Below are 18,210 nucleotides of genomic sequence, written 5' to 3'. Positions count from 1 at the left end.
TTGTGCTGACATAACCAGTCCTGGATCATGACAGTTGTGTGAGCAGGGGCCCACTCGTCTTGGAACACATATTGTATCGTGGGATGAACCTGATCACGCAAAATGGTCACATAATCCTTGGCAGTAATGTGACCTTGCAGGATAACCATGGAGCCCAAGGAATGCTATAATATGACTGCCAAAGTCATCACTAAACACAAACCATGTTTCACTCTTGGCAGCAAGCAGCCTGAACTGCATGCTTGGGGCAACCTACGCCAGACATAAACTCAGCCAGAAATTGGAAACAGTGTGAAACAAGACTCATCCAAACAAATGACTTTTATCCAGCACTCCATAGTCCAGGTGTTATGGCTTCCGTATGTTTTCCTGAAATGGGCACTTCCATAGCTGAGGTGTCATTTTGGAATTCCAGCTCACCTTGCAATTCCTAACTTATGGAGATTTTCTGTCACTATCCTCTTCAACAATTGTCCATCACAGTCAAGCAACACACACTTATGTCTGCATTGTGACTTGGCAGATTATGTTGTTCTGCTTTCTCTGTATGCAGTATAAACCTTTAACATGACGCTTCTTGAAATGCCAAACACATCGGCTATCTTGGTTATGAAAGCACCCACAATATGAGCAGTAACAATTTGTCCACATTCTAATTCACTTAGCTCCAATACAATCCACTCACAACTACATACAACACTATTCTGACCATGACTAATACATTCCACAGGTGCATTTCATGGTCAAATACAACAGCACAATATGCAGGCTTGAATAGCATTTCATTTATGTTCAGGCACGCATTTCTCACAGCGTTTCCATATTTTTGTCTAATCTCTATACATGTGGTTGGGTTGTGTGTCTCAAATTTTGAAAGCGAGAAATCTAGTTCTGTAAATGGCCAGCATGTAGCCATGCTTTCACAGAGAAAACATTTTATTTATGAACCTATTGATACATTCTGTGTAATGATGATTTGTCATGAATATGATTCACAGAACATGAAAAAACTAAAACTAAATTTCAAGGTGTCTGGGTTTATGTTACTGCATGCAATGTACTTAAGAACTGAAGTTATTAATTGGAAATGATATAATCACAGTAGTTTTCTGTTTTGCCTCTTATTTGTGTGTACCTATCACTCATGACTGTGTGTGATTTTGAAAACTAATTTTTTTCACCTAATGGGCTTTCAAAAGAACCACGTAAACATTCCTGGATCTCAATCTCTACATATTCAGATTAACTTTTCAAATACAAAAAAGGAAGATGAAAAGAAGTTCTAAGGATAGGATCCTATCCTTCACCTGCATGAGTGGGTCCATGATTAGTTACAATCAACATGAGATTTCCACATGACTTGTATTCATGATATTGTACAGTCAAATCAACTTGGTAATTGCTCTACAGCCAAAACTGACCAATACTAGAACAAATAAACACTATTATTGACAAAATATTTCGTCCAAGTAGAAGTAATGTAGCATTTGAAATAATTTCTACTTACTGTGGAATCAAACCTTAAAAAAGCTAACTGATCTCCTCAAACTTCAGCATATTAAGAAACAATAGATCCACTGCTAATTATCATAAAAAGGTCTGGCATTCAGCTCCGTGGTAGGAAATGGACCTAGGAGGCTGTCAGATGGCATAGTATTGCAGCAGCACTGTGCTCGCACAGTGAGCATACCACACATCTCACCACATGTATAAACCAGCCAACAGTGTTTCTCGCAGCCGGTATAAATACAACTGTCCAGCTAATGGTCAATCATTTCCATACTCATGTCTGATATTGTCATTACTATCATCACTGTATTACAGATTATTTGATAACAACCTTGCCTGGCACTGGCACACTCTCTCTCTCTCTCTCTCTCTCTCTCTCTCTCTCTCTCTCTCTCTCCACCCCTCCCCTCCCCTCCCCTCCCCTCCCCTCCCCTCCCCCCCCCCCACCTCTGGTCACGATTTGGATTGTTTCTCTTTTTTTTTTCCTGGCCTGTTGGCATTGTTGTGGTGAAGGTTTTCCCTTTACATCTTGTTCTTATATAGGTTGCTTTGATCTTGTCCTTGTCTGTGTCCCATCCACCATCAGTCAGCTGTGGTTAGGTTGGCTATTGCTTTGTGTCGTGTTCTCTTCCAAAGGTGACCCATCCTCATTGCGGCTTCACTTATTTCTCTCCTGGGTTCCAACATATGTGCTGACATCCAGCTACTGATAGATACAGCAAAGCGATATTCTTGTCTGTATATTTTCTTCTGCGACACATCACGGTAGTCACCACAAAAACCAAGACTTGAATTAACTGTAAAAACTTAACATGAAGAGCGAGTCAGTAAGCAAGAGTTCTTTCACCAATCATGTAAACACATCAGCAGCCTCCAAAATTAATCAGACACAAATGAGTTAACACTTTGATGACTGTGAAAAATTTAAGAACTCTGGTAAACGGGTGGCAAGCCTGAGGACCTGCAAGGAGTGGGGAAGAAGGAGCTAGTGGAGTAACACCATATTAAAAAAACTTTGATCAACTGGCCCACATGATAATACCTTATAAGGGCCCCTAGCCAGGAACAAGGTGAAGATCCCAATGGCAGCTTTGGTGGGAAAGAAGTACTTTAGAAAGGCACCTGGGGTTAATAAAGAGACAAGCTGATGCATTTTAGATTCTGTGGTTTGTTCTCCAGAGGCTAAGGGAAGAATACCATGATTAAAAATCACCCCCGTCCTGTGGCAGAAGTTGGACAACCTGCTTTGCAAAAAAAATCTGTTGTGAAACTTCAACAAAGGAAAGCCTGACAGATTAAGGAAGATGGACTAAGCATGGAAAGGACTGACAGCAATGGACAAATGACTTGGGGAAGAAAAAAAAAAAAAAAGGCACACAAAGTGTAAGTCAGATTTATATATGGGAACCTGTAATGTGAGATCTACATGTCATCCAGGAACCTTGAGAGAGTTGCTTGATTGAACAATGAAACTGACACAGAGCATCACAGTGCTGCAAGAAGTAAGGTGGGCTGGAAGGTTGAATCTAGAAAAGAAAGAAACTAACATTTTACAGCTGCAGTGAGAGAAAGCATGAGTCTGGTACATGGTTCATGGTCCAACAACAACTAAAACATTTGGTAATCAGTTTTACGTATATAGACCAAAGCAGGGAGTGAAAATTTGTACCAAGCCCATGAGGCAAACACTGTTCTCCTGCTTACTAAGCAGGTGTATTAGCCTCTAAGCCATCTTTGGCACAGCGGTTCCCACAACTGCACAGATTACTCTGGCACACCTCCCTCCTCGATCCACATTCTCAGTGCCACACCAGTCTACTTTAAATTCCCTTTACACACGAACAGAACTGCCGAGGCTCTCCATGTTCTGGAATAGTACCTCCGCATCAAATGTAAATGGTGGATCCAGCCTGAAACCCAGATGCTGTTAGTTACATAAATGAATTGTTCCAGTTTCAGAGACTTTACTGGTCACATACATATATGATTTTACGAATATAGACTTAAGCAGTGAGCAAAAATTTGTACCGAGGCCAGGAATCAAACTCAGGTCTCCTGCTTACTGGGGGCAAGGTGGCAGTGACTGGGGTGGCAGTAAGAATTAGGATCGAGGAGCAAGGCATGCCAGGGTAATCCATGCAGTGTGTGAACTGCTGTGCCAAGGTGGCTTAGTTGCCACCTGCCTAGTAAGCAGAAGACCCAGGCTCGATTACCGGCCTTAGTACAAATTTTCACTCACCACATTAATCTACATACATAAAATCATATCTGTGTGAGAACAGAAAAGTCTCTGAAGACTTTATTGGTCTCACACAGATATGATTTTATGTATGTAGACTGAAGTGGTAAGTGAAAATTTAATTACAATTAACATCCATGCATCAAACAGAAGAATCCAAAGAAGAAGAGAAAGAACTTTTGGAAAGTTCATACAATGGCTGTCCACAATACACCATTAAAATAACAGTTTTTGACCTAAATGCTCAACTGGGGAAAGAACAGATCTCCAAACCAAAAAATGGACTTCACTTCATAAGCACGGTGGCAGGCCCAACACCGTTCCCACATCAAGAAATACATAAAGGAACATGGAAAACATCACATCAAACTGATCACGTGCTGCAAGACGCAAGGTAAAAATCAGATTTGTCGAATGTGAGGAGCCTTAGAGACCCAAATATAGATTCAGATCATTTTTTGGTACGGGCACGAGTGGGGGGGGGGGGGGGGGGGGGTTCTACAATCTCCGATGCAGTGCAAGGAACATTAGCCAGTATGCCTCAACATATCAGCTTTTGAATCAGCTGAAATTAGAGAAGAGTACCACAAGAGGATAACACAGATACTCAAAAATGGTGGAGAATGCAGTAAAATCAAATACCAATGGAGAATAATTAAAGACACATACAAGGTATCAGCAAATGAATTGCTAGGAAGTGAAGTAAGGTACACAAGACCCTCACAGTTCAATGCCAAATGCAGAATAGTAATGAAAGAAACAAACAAGGCATACAAAAGGGCACCAATCACAGTGTATGAAGGATGTGGAAGATTACAAAGAAAATTGGAGGACTGGAAAGAAGACTCCCCAGAGAAGAAATATAGTTTCTGAGGAATAAGGATGACGCAACGAAGTTTTACAGAGAAGTAAATGTAGTATAGAAACCTTTTGGTTGTAAAACAAGCCTGATAAAAGATGAAATTTTTAAGTGAGTGGAAAGTAATATGTGAAAGATGGTTCAAATGGCTCTGAGCACTATGTGACTCAACTGCTGTTGTCATCAGTCCTCTAGAACTTAGAACTACTTAAACCTAACTAACCTAAGGACATCACACACACCCATGCCCGAGGCAGGATTCGAACCTGCGACCGTAGCAGCAGCGCGGCTCCGGACTGGAGCGCCTAGAACCGCACGGCCACCGCGGCCGGCGTGAAAGATGGTTCCAACACTTTGACAAACTACTCATTCCAGAATACTAGCATCAAGAAGCCCAACAGGGGTACATGGAGAAAAAGATGCTTATGGCATAGATCCACCAAACCTATGAGGAATAAGAACTGCCATGAAGAAACTGAAAAAGAACATGAGAGCAGGAACAGACTGCATCACAGCAGGACACCAAGGAGGTAACAAATTAGAATGGATCTTCTTAAAGATGGCTACTTCAGTATGGGAAGAGGAGAAAATGCCTCAGCAATGGAAAGAAGGAATAATATGTCCCATGTATGAGAAAGAAGATCAGTTAGAATGCGTAACTGTTGGAGGATCACATTACTTAACTTGGAGTATGAAGAATTCTTCTCCAATATAGTATTTGACTATTTCCTCCTACAATTCAGAGAGAGATAGAGACATATCAGTGTGGATTTCTCCATTGAAAGTCAACTGTATATCATATCTACACTCTAAAGTAAATCCTAGAGAAGATGATCAAATTCGGGATTGGCACAGATCAGCTCTTTATAGACATTAAAGCTACATATGATAATATAGATAGAGAGCAATTATATCATGCCCTGGCTGAGTTGGGAATCCCCAGCAAAACAGTGAGGCTAGTGAGACTGACAATGAGCGAGGCACAAAGTAGCATAAGAACTGGAAGAATGTTGTCTCAGATACACTGAACATCGAAAACAGGGTACAGCAAGGTGACACACTGGCCTGTTTCCTTTTTAATGCTGCCCTGGAGAAGATGGTGAGAGATGCAAACATTTTGAGCTGAGGGATAATCTCCCATAAATCAGAGCAAATGCTCACTTACACAGATGATACAGATATAGTGGGAAGAACCCAAAAGGCAATATAAGAGACTTTTATTGCCCTTGAATGGACTAGTAGGAACACTGGATTAAACATCAACCAGCAGAACACAATATACATGGGTGCCAGAGAGGTACACAAGGGGAAAATATCAGTCTCAATAACAGTGGAAAACTACACATTTGAGTTAGTTGAGCAGTTCAAGTATCTGTGTTCAACAGTCACCTATTCATATGACACTGCCTACAAAATCAAACACAGACTAATATTTCACACTAACAAGATTCTTATCATCAAGGCTCCTGACCTGTACTTCCAAGTTACTCACCTACAAAACTCTTATAAGACCAGTGCTTCCATATGCCTCCGTAACTTGGACCCAACTGCAAACGACATCAAAATACTGCACACGTTCGAAAGAGAGATTCTTCAAAGCATCAATGGCCCAATTTGTGAAAAAGAAATATGGATGAAAAGATACACTCATGAGTTATACATCATTTACAAATGCCCACATACCAGAAGAATAGTGAAATCATCCATAATGAGGTGGGCTGGGCATATATCCCAGATCGGTGATGCTGAAGTACCCAGAAAGGTATTACAAGAAAATCCAGGAGGACAGAGATAGTCTGGTCAGCCAAGGATCAAATTCAAGGATGGAGTCAGTGAGGATCTCTGGAAAATGGGTTACAGAAATTGCAGAGCTCTTACAATGGGCTGACATAAATGGTGGGAAACTGTTTAAGAAGCCAAATCTTACAAGGAGCTGTAAAGCCACAAAAGATTAAGATGAAGGAGGAGGAGGAGGAGAAAAGTTTAATAACTTGATATGTTTGCTACTTCTCTTAATTCCCCAAACAGAATTCGATACTGATGTGATAAAAACATGTGTGACATATAAATGATGGAACTGCCTTCTCAAACACCTTGTACACCCTTTCCACATATCACAAATCTCTCTTCATTTTTGTCCTCTAAATTCACAATGGAATTTAAACTGTAAAGCTGTTCCAGTAGTTTTCTATCTACCTGATAGATGTGTTTAAGCTTAAACTTTGTGTCAAATTACATAAAACAGTTGCAAAATTCTCTTTCAGTTTCATGCAAATATCCTCCAGGATTTATTTACGGGAGTTTCTAACATCAGAGTTAACCTCACTTTTCTTAAGCAAGTCACTCTTCAATAGTATATACTTTGTGTTTAAAGGAAACTTACTATTATTTTAAGTTCCACATCTGGCGATGTAACTGACACAAAAACCCTTCTGAACAAGCACCGCACTTACAATCGCACATAGATACAAATATTTCCTCATATCTGTGGTCATTGTGGAATACTTGTCCCATCACATAGTCAACTTTGATTGTCCTTGTCTCCACATGTCAACTAAAATTCAGTTAATCAGACTTCAATAGTTCAGTGCTAAGAACAATGTTTTGACAAGAAACTGGAAACATTCATACCCATTTACCATCATACTCAGCTCCCTACATAAAATGTGTTCTCACTAATATGCACAGAATCCATTTTCTCCTTGGTCTCTCTTTGGTAATTATTGTACCTCCTATTCACAGACACTATACACTAAGGTGACAAAAGTCACAGGATAGCGATATGCACAATACAGGTGGTGGTAGAAGTGCATACAAAAAGTATAAGAGGGCAGAGGATTGACGGATCTGTCATTTGTACTCAGGTGATCCAAGTGAAAAGGTTTCCAATATAATTATGGCTGCACAGTGGGAATTAACAGACTCTGAATGCAGAAAGGTAGTTCGAGCTAGATGCATGGGACATTTCACTTCAGAAATTATCTGGAAATTCAATATTCCAACATTCACAGTGTCAAAAGTGTGCCGAGAATATCAAATTTCAGGCATTATCCCTCACCATGGACAACGCAGTGGCCAGCAGCCTTCACTTAATGACCAAGAGTAGCAGTGTTTGTGTACAGTTGCCAGTGCGAATAGACAAGCAATGGTGCATGAAAAAACTATAGAAATCAATGTCGGACATATGACGAACATATTCGTCAGGACAGTGCACCGAAATTTGGCATTACTGGGCTGTGGCAGTAGATGACTGACATGAGTTTCTTTGCTAACAGCACAACATTGACTGCTGCATCTCTCCTGGGCTCATGACTGTATCAGTTGGACCCTAGATGACTTGCAAACTGTGGCATGGTCATATGAGTTCCGATTTCAGTTGGTAAGAGCTGATGATAGAGTTCGAGTGTGGCACAGATCCCACAATGTCATGGACCCAAGTTGTCAACAAGGCACTGTACAAGCAGTTGATGGCTCCTTAATGGTGTGTGTGTGGGGGGGGGGGGGGGATGTTTACATGAGATGGACTGAGTCCTCTGATCCAAATGAACCAATCGACCAATCGTTGACTAGTAATAGTTATGTTCAGCAACTTGGAGACCATTTGCAATTATTCATAGACATCATGTTTCCGAACAATGATGTCATGTCACTGGGCCACAATTGTTCCCAACTGGTTTGAGGAACATTCTGGACAATTTGAGTCAATGATTTGTTCACCCTGATCACCCAACATGAATCCCATCAAAAATTTATGGGGCATAATTGAGGGTTCAGTTTATGCACGATATTCCTGCAGTGGCAACACTTTCGCAGTTATGACTGGCTATAGATGCAGCATGACAATATTTCTGCAGGGGACTTCCAACTATTTGTTGAGTCTATGCCACATTGAGTTGCTGCACTACACTGGGCAAAAGGAGTTCCAACATGATCTAGGTGTAACCCATGGCTTCTGTCACCTCATTGACAGACTATGTTGCTAAATTTTCTTTTCATAGCAAATTAACACCAACAATTTTTTCACATAATCTGCAGCAACTGATGTCATCTACACCAGAAGACATATCTCAGGCTCTAGCAACAGCTGCATCTTACTGTATGTTTCAGTTTACATCACTCTACATTTCACAATGAAACAAATAATGACAATTAGGGTTTAATATCACACTTATATGTGGAAATTGCTCCATGATGCAGACCATCTAGCTACACCAGCCAAAAAAATTTAACATACTGTGTTTTCTTCTGAATTAGTTGGTGTTCCCTCAATGCAGACATTCATCCAAGTACAAGGAACATCTCAGGCAGACTGTAATGGTCATAACCATCTTTCAAATATTAAAAATACATGAACTGCCTAGCTACAAACAAAATCTCCTGTATTATTTCAATGTGTCCTTGATTAGACCACAGTAAGCGCAGTGAACCAACTTCAGAAATCTTTAAGTATTCAGTGATCTCTTCTGTTATGAATTCAACTGTCTCCTATATTGTGTAAATTCAGCATTTGTCAGGATATCTCCAGTGAAGTTTGAGGAACATCATGTCACATACTGTAGATCATTTATTGTTAAGGAACACATTCTTTTAACCCACTTTTTATACATCAAGCATATGATATGTCAAGTAAGGAACTGAAATTAAGTGTCAGCAACTGAACACAAATTAGATTTTATTACACACATGTTCAAATAGCCGGCCCTGATCCTCATTACACACCTGATCCCTTTGCAGCAATGACAGTCTAACTCTGTTGGGCATGGTAGGATTCTGTTTCACTTCTTGAAATGCACAGCTGATTCAGACAATGAGTTCAGCTACATTGTCAATTGTATTAATGTACACCATAATCTCGAAATGCAACTCCCCCCCCCCCCCCCCAAAGAAAGAAATCATGGGACATTACATCAAGTGAATATTCTAACCATATTCTCACTCAATCTCTCCAGTTTACCAAAGTCCACAATCGCCTATGTTCACACGTTAATTCTGAAATATGCTGGCACTCCATTACGTTGTAACCCGAGGTTGTATGCTTTCTCATTTTATATCCTAGCGATTTACATTTCCGACACCAACTGCACTTGTTATAACAAGTATCATCCATTCAATCAAACTTAGGCAGTCTTGTGAAAATATCAGTGTCATCAGACAAAGATGCTGCATTTGTTGCCTCATAGTATATATTAATACAACAAATTTGCTTCCTGAATAAGCAGCAGCTCAACAGATGTACAACCGATTCACACACAACAATGTGCTTGGCAATTTGCACTGATCATCCAAAATTTATGACTACCTACCTAATAGTTGTCCACCTTTGGCACAGATAACAACAGTGACGCTTCATGGCATGGAAGCAATGAGGCCTTAATAGGTCTCTGAAGGTCTGCACACACACACAAGTCATCTAATTCCAGTAAATTCTGGGGAAAGGGGGGGGGGGGGGGGATGAGCTCTGATGCCGATTTCAATCACATAGCAGATGTGTTCTATTGGGTTCAGATCTGGAGAGTTGGGGGGCCAGCACATCAACTGGAACTTACCACTGTGTTACTCGAACCACTCCGTCACATTCCTGGCCTTGTGACATGGTGCATTATCTTGTTGAACCATGCCACTGCTATCAGGGAACATAATTGTCATGAAGGGATGTACATGGTCTGCAACCAATGTACAAAACTCCTTGGCCATCATGATGCCCTGCACGACCTTCACTGTACCCATGAATGCCCACGTGAATGTTCCCCCGAGCATAATGGAGCCACCAACAGCTTGTCTCCATACCACAGTATAGGCGCCAAGGAGCTGTTCCCCTTGAAGATGCCGGATTCACACTCTCCCATCAGCATGATGAAGAAGGTTTCTGGAGTCATCAGACCACACAACACTCTGCCACTGCGCCAATGCCCAGTGCTGATGGTCATGTGTCCATTTGAGTCATAGTTGCCGATGTTGTGGTGTTAACATTGGCACATGCACGGGTCATCAGCTGCAGAGGCCCATCGTTAGGAGTGTTCAGTGCACTATATGTTCAGACACACCTATATACTCTAACCAGCATTGAAGTCTAATTTTAGTTCCACCACAGTTCACCACCTGTCCTGTTTTACCAGTATGCCCACCCTACAATATCCAAAATCTGTTATGAGATGTGGCTGCCCAATCCCATGACATCTGCACATTGTTTCACCTTGGTTTCATCACATTTTAAAGACACTCATCACAGCTCTCCTCGAACACCCGACAAGTTGAGCAGTTTCCAAAATGCTCATGCCAGGCCTTGGGGCCATCACAATCTGCCATCAGTCAAACTCGGATAGATCACGTGCCTTCCCCATTCTACACACAGACAGTAAACTCACTGACACTACATGCACCATGCATGTCTCACTAGCAGTCATTCTTCACCAGGTGACACTGATGTCACTTTGATGGGTTTATACTGATAGTAGGTCGGCAGACATAATGTTCTAGCTGATCAGTGTACCTTCTTCAACCATAGTTGTGTCACCCTGTGTCACCATGGAAACCAAGCTGCTAGTACAAAATTACTGTCAATCACCATGGCACTACTACTCTGATGGCACTTGTTGCCAGGAATACCCTTTGATTAGACCATGCAAAAATCCTGCATATAAGCCAGCCAACAACCAGTCTAAGACAATTGTAACGTGATCACTGATGTGTGCACCTTGTGTGCTATTGGTTTCGTTTATGGCGTTTATCTTTTGGACTCTGTTCATTATCGGCAGAACTCTGATACTGTGTGAGCTGGATTTTTACTGAAACAGTTACCTACAATACTTTGCACTGCTCTGAGGAGCATTCAGTAATCTCTGCTACTTTTATGTGTAATTTGCCTTTAAAAACCCACACTTCTCATAAAACCGTCAGAGACTTTTTGTCCTTCTCCTGGTCTGTTGTCTTGTGTCTGCAGTTTCTCTGCCGCATTTCATTTGCCTACCACAGTGACTCTCCTGCCTGGCACTTTCCTGCATTCCTTCATGTCTTCCAGAACTCCAACATGCACACTGATATCTGGCTACCACCCCACCTCCTCCTACTTAGTCCTCCCTAACCACTTTATTACACACTCGATCCTGATTGCATCATTTTAATGTCCCTTATCCATCTCCTACTCCTAGGTAACCACTCACCTTGTCTCATTATGTCATTCAATGTGTTAAAGTGTGTATGTCAGTCATTACCACCCATAATTAAAACAAAATATTCGTAAAACTTGGAAAAGTATGCACTGTTCAGTTTTTCCTATTTCACATTATTGTTGAATGATTGACTTTCTTTTCTCCCATTGTGATCAGCTGAAAAATTATACCTGAAAGGAATACAGGTCATTAATCCTGCTAGTGAAACTTTGATATTTTACTATGAATAGTTCTTTTATACAGAGAAGCTTAACAAATATTATTTTGTATTATTTTGAACTGTCATAGGAGCTCGAAAAATATAGATCATTCAAAGTGACACCATGTTTCATCTGCCTTGCAACTGAATTACAGAAGTACTGCACTTAATCAAAGACACAAAAAAATAAAATTCAATGCTGAAAATCAAATCTTACTTTGCTAAACACTCCACAAAAAACTGAAGTCCTGGGAAACTGCTGTCCTGGTATTCCCCACAAATAATTTTAAGCCATACTGAGAGAGCTTTTTCATGATCCTGAGAGTGACGGTACAGTAGAGCAAGTGCATGGTAACATTTATGACGCTCTAGCCAACTGCTGCAGTCTTTCACATCACAAGTAATTTCTCCCGCAACAATAAAGGCTTCAAGTTCTGCAGCATTTAATTCTGAATACAGTTTTAACAGAGCTGTGTCAACCTCCTGAAAAAGTAATTATTATTAGCAAAATGTTCTAATTACTAAGAATAACAACTGAAAAACAATCTTAGATTTATTATTTGTGTAGTTATGTACTAGTTGTCTCAAAAAAACTTCCTAATTATTTACTTTGAATCACTGATCTTTATCATTTAGTAGTTCTCATGGATGCTGCAAGTTATGACAAATTGTTAAAGTCACTATAATATTGCTTATATTACGTGAAACCTTATACTCTTATTTATGAACTTCACAGTGAAATGCAATACTCAATTCTACACACTGTTTTGAGCCAATGTTCATTCACTTTATTGACAATTGGCCATTTCCATGCAGCAATTCATTGTACCCAAACAATGTACCCTAAACCCATACATACTGAACACATTGGTCTTCCTGATCTAGTGTAATTAGTGCAATGAAGGAAGAAACTGTCTGGAATCCATTCTGCCAGTGACTTGAAGCAATTTGGGGAAACCAGGGAATACCAAAATCTGGATGGCTGTATGCAGATTTAAATCCTGGTCCTCTTGAATACGAATTCAGTGCCCTAAATAACACACTACCTTGTTTACTCAGGTTACTGATTATGCAACTGTTACTATTTACAAGAAAAAATTATTTGATGTTTCAAACTTTGAGTATGATTTGAGAATGAGAAAGAATGAAAAGCAGCTTGTGCCTAACTAAGTCAGGCAGCCCCTACTTATGAGCCTGTTGATTTCATTGTCATGGTCATGCTCAATATGTATTTAACTGCAGAAAAGGATTTCTAAGCTGTTACTACTGTCAAGTTATGTCCTGCAGCAGCATACAGACAGACAGACAGACAGACAAGACTTCCTTGGTTAGAAACAAAGTTCTCATTATGCCAACTCTCTGTATTAAACAGATCACCGCCATATGGTCTCAGTAGCAGTAATGTTGCCGGCTTTGTCATTTATCTACATACATAAATGTACTTCTACATTTATACTCTGCAACTCACTACGGACTGTATGGCAAAGGATATTTCCCATTGTACCACATGTTACGGCTTCTTATTATTCCAGATGTCACAGAGCAAGAATGATTGATTGAATATCTCTGTGTGAGTGGTAATTAGTATAATTTTATCATCGCAACCTCTATGGTACTGGTATGTACAAGTCTGAAGAATATCCACGTTTTCCTCGCTGAAATGGGGTACATCCTTCCATATACATTTTACAGAACATGTAGACTTCTCTTCTAACTCTGTTCTTATTTGAACTTTAGAGATCACTGTTACTTCAACCAACTCATGATCACTGATACCTGGCTCCATGTTAACATCCTCCATAGGTCCAAGTCTCATTGATTACAAATCTAATGTATTTCTATCATGGGTAGTGGTCCAAAATATTTGATCTGTGCAATTTTAACAGAAATCATTGATAGCTGTTTTGCAGGAAGTTTTGTTCTGCCCATTACAATGAGTTTGTAACTTTCGCTATGTTACTGTTACTGAACTGAGGGTTTATCTGAAGTTCTCAGTTACTTCTGTAGATTAGAATGGAGGCCAGTTTATTGACTGAACCAAAACCTTTATCCTGTCCTTGAAAGCTGTTCTTGTACGAACAATTTCACAAGCTGATTCAATTTCTCTCTCAATTTATTTTAAGATGCTGATCTACTGCTGTGAAGACACCACCTCCCCTCTCACTGAGCCTGCCCATTCAGGAAAAATCTGGCTTCATCCCAAAGATTTCACTATATCAATTCCCAGTTCTCACGAACTATTGTTAGCAAGTACTATGTCAGACCTATAGCTTTTCAACAGTGCTTCAAACTAGCAATTTTCTGAGAATGTTTCTGCTGTTGATCACTTTTGTCTCAATATTCTCTACTTTTGGGACCATTTCTTGAAATTGGATATGAGAATTTTAGAGCTGTCTGACACAATAATAACCCTCTCTTGATAGAGACCTTGTCGAAACCACCCTTGTGTAGATTCCATAAGCAATCAGCTACATTGGTAGCTTCCTCTGGTGTGAAACGCACCACTGAGCAATTTAGTGGGACTTTAAATCTTTCTATACTATGATTCAAGTCGAGGAAATCACAAACCCTAAGTCATCACAGAACTGCCTGAGTCTCTGGTTGAGGTTTAGCCCTTGGGTAAAACCAGATGTTCATAGCCAATTCTATATGTGATCCTACTCATTATGAGTTTCACTGATACATCGTAACAACTACCACCAATTACTGGCCCTCTGCAAACTACTTTGACCTGGCACAATATGATGTAGGCTGTCAAACAGAATAAGTACATTATATTCTCCGTTTCAATCAGTGCTTGGTAAAGGTGATGAGTATAGTGTCCTGATGTCTTCCCCTTCTTACCCATCCCTCTACCACCATCCCCTGCCCTAGTACCCTGCTTCTGCTATGCAAAGTGCCAAGGCCTGCCACTAACATATCTCTTACAATCAGAAAGATGCACAGTTTGCAGGCCAGGTTTTTTTCCTTTTTTCCTACAGAAAAATCCATATCTATGGGATTGGACAGTATTTGAGGTATTGTTGGTATTTCATGTACTTTTCTGAGTTGAGTGTTATCATAACCATCTGCAGCAAGTTTCAGTTGCTTGACACTGGTCAAAGAAGCTTTCAGCTACACACAAATTCCTGCCTACCCCATGCCTGGAAACTGGAATTACAATAGGGTATTTCTAATTCGATCTATAAGCTTACATCCCCAAGTTATACTAAATGATTGAACTCGCATAGGTATAATGGCAAGAAATATCAGACTAACAAATTAAAATACAAGCAACACGTTTAGTTTGTACATAACAAAATGAAATGCAGAAATTTCATGTTAATTTCTCTAACAATGCAACAAGTTTAGTGACACAGAACACACTAATGAGATCTAAAATAAACATTATAACCTCAATTAAAAACTTTGAAAAATGATAAACATGCTTCTAGGTTGTCTCACTCTCCTGAGACAGCTAAGAGTGACTGTGAAAATCAGCAGTCCTATTGCACTTCCTTTATACATACCAAATGGCACTTTTTTTTATGAAGGTATCTCCACTGAGCAAGACATATTTGATCCTATCTACCAGCAAGTTCTAAATCCAGTGACTTAGGCATATGTTTTGTTTACTACACATCAATTGGAACTGTATAATGGCCTTCTACTGGTTGTGTCTGAGGCTTTGTTTCACAACCACAAAATGTATTCCGCAACAATAAAACAAATTCAGATTCATATTGGTCTGTATTTTTGAGCATCCATTCTATGATACTACACAAAAACATAAACATCATCTGCTCCTTCCTAATTACACTGGATGCTTTGTTGCTGCTAGAACTTTTGGCAAACTGCTTCTAGAAAAGACCAGTTTTGTTATATTAAATATCATACAATGAAACTGGTATTCTATTAGATTCAGTGTCCTTGCCACTATCGAGTGGCCAAGACCAATCATTTACCCCTCTCTCTCTCATTTTCATGTCGATGCTATGATCAAAGAGCATGGGCTCCAGTATTACATTATTAAATGATACCTTTCCAGAAGACATAATTCAAAATTTCAACCCTCTTCCATCTCTGTGATTATAAAGGGTGATTCAGGAGGAATATCTCAATTTGTGTGGTGATTCTACATGTGAAAATAAACCAAAAAAGTCCTATGAACATGTGTCTGATTTTCGCTGTTATGCAACTGGAGCAGGTTGAAGACTACAGACAACCATGAATGATTATGAAAACAAGTGTAACTATTACTTACTGAAATGCAGTGTAGGTGCTGTGGTTGACAGAATAATGGCAGGACAGATGACTGAGTCATCCTAAAAGAGATGTTCTAAAAGTCCCCCCCGCCCCCGCAATCTCAAATGTACTTATAAACACGTTGGCGGGTAGTATACATACACCCCCGTTAACCAGCCCCAAAAACAGTCTAATGGGGTTCAGTTGGGTGATCTGGCAGTCTGGTTAATGAGTCTGCAGCGGCCAATCCAGCACTGAGGAAATGTGTTATTCAGTTACTGGGATACTTGTCTGGTACAGTGAATCAGTGATCCATTATGCTGCAGGTACATTTGCCTTCATTGCTCTAATGTTACGTCTTCCAAAAGTGCAGGTAGGTCGTCTAGCACGAAACGTAGATATGCTGCAGCTGTCACTCAATTTGGCAGGAACACAGGCCCTATCACCAGGTCATCAATCATACCACACCAATGATTACTTAGGACCTAACTTGGAATCTTGTTTCTCTGGAGTCGTGGATTCTCCATCAACTATGTATGAGAACTTCTGGTGTTTATGATACCAATGCATGTAAATGTAGCTTCATCTGTAAATAAAATGTATTGCACAACGTTTCTGTGTACAGCCAACCATTTGCAAAATTGTTGTTTGCATACTGAGTCACCTGTAGGCAGATGTTGCACGAGCTGTACATGGAATCGGCACAAGCCCCTTGAATGTAGTGTATGGCACACTTGCATTTGTAGAATATTGAGCTGATGGTTAATGCAGCATTTACTGGTGGTGGAACTCCATTGCACCATTGCAATAATGTCTTCTTTTTCCTCAACTGACTGGACAGCCTCACATTCTGATGTTATGTGTACACAGGGTAGTGTTCTGAATTTACAGTTCCATAATGATAAAAAATCTGACACATGTTCATAGAACTTTTTTTTTTTCCACATGTAGAACCACCTCACAAATTATGTGACATTCCTCCTGAATCACCCTGTATAGTCAACAGCTGAACAAATATGTAATATCACCCTGTTAGCTGATTTTATGCATGACCAAACTTCCTGTTTCTTCCAATACTCTGAGGGGTGTGTGTGTGTGTGTGTGTGTGTGTGTGTGTGTAGGGGGGGGGGGGGGGGGGTGCACGCACCACTGTTGAGCAAGTAGCTTTTCCCCCAGTTTTACAATTGGGGAAAAAAATCTGCTTTTACAGTTGCTGAAATTTAATATGAAACTGCCCACAAGGAATATTAATACATCAGCTTATGCTGTTGTCAACAACAGTTCTGTAAGAATGATGCTCTTTTACTTTCAGATAGTCAACGGCAAACACTTTTTATTTGTGCTTGAAAACTACACCTTTTACAGAAACAAATCCCTGAAGTAGTTCTTACTGATACTGTGGTTCAAACTACCCCTCTTGAAATTACTAAATACATCTACTTGTCACTATGACCATAAAGTGAGATAGAGCTGGATTTGTATTTCTGCATCTACATACATACTCTGCATGTCACCATATGGTGCCTGATGGAGGGTACCCTGTATTACAACTAGTCATTTCCTTTCCAGTTCCACTTGCAGACAGAATGAGACAAAAACAATTTTCCATATGCTTCCAAATGAGCCCTAATTTCTCTTACCTTCTCTTCATAGTCCTACACGAAATGTATGTTGGTGGCAGTAGTACTGTTTTGCAACCAGTTTCAAATGCCAGTTCTCTAAATTTTCTCAATAGTGTTCCTCGAAAATAACATTGCCTTCCATCCAGGGACTCCCGCTTGAGTTCCCAAAGCAGCTCCATAACCCTTGTGTGTTGTTCGAAGCTATCAGTAACACATCTAGCAGCCCACCTCTGAACTGATTTGATGTCTTTCTTAATCAGACCTGGTGAAGATCCCAAAAAGTCGAGCAGCACTGAACAATAGGTTGCACTAGCCATCTATATACAGACGAATCACACTTCCCTAAAATTCTCCCAATACACCAAACCCAACCATTCGCCTGTCCCATC

At 40.1% G+C, this 18,210-nt stretch overlaps 1 protein-coding gene across 6 annotated transcripts in view; it reads right to left on the bottom strand.

Moving 5' to 3' along the window:
* LOC124556464 (transforming growth factor-beta receptor-associated protein 1-like) overlaps positions 1–18,210 on the bottom strand; it is a 220,608-nt gene that overhangs the window by 108,638 nt on the left and 93,760 nt on the right. For all 6 annotated transcript variants that reach the window (XR_006968611.1, XR_006968609.1, XR_006968610.1 and 3 more), the window contains exon 9: positions 12,193–12,458. Coding sequence is in view for 2 of the 6 variants with exons in the window: in XM_047130415.1 (XP_046986371.1) it covers positions 12,193–12,458 (266 nt within the window). In the remaining 4 variants the exon portion in view is untranslated. The remainder of the gene's footprint in view (positions 1–12,192; positions 12,459–18,210) is intronic.

The sequence above is a fragment of the Schistocerca americana genome, chromosome X (assembly GCF_021461395.2).
Source record: "Schistocerca americana isolate TAMUIC-IGC-003095 chromosome X, iqSchAmer2.1, whole genome shotgun sequence".
NCBI classification, from domain to species: Eukaryota; Metazoa; Arthropoda; class Insecta; order Orthoptera; family Acrididae; genus Schistocerca; species Schistocerca americana.
The sequence above is the reverse complement of the archived record's forward strand: the minus strand, read 5'-3'. Positions and strand labels throughout refer to the sequence as shown.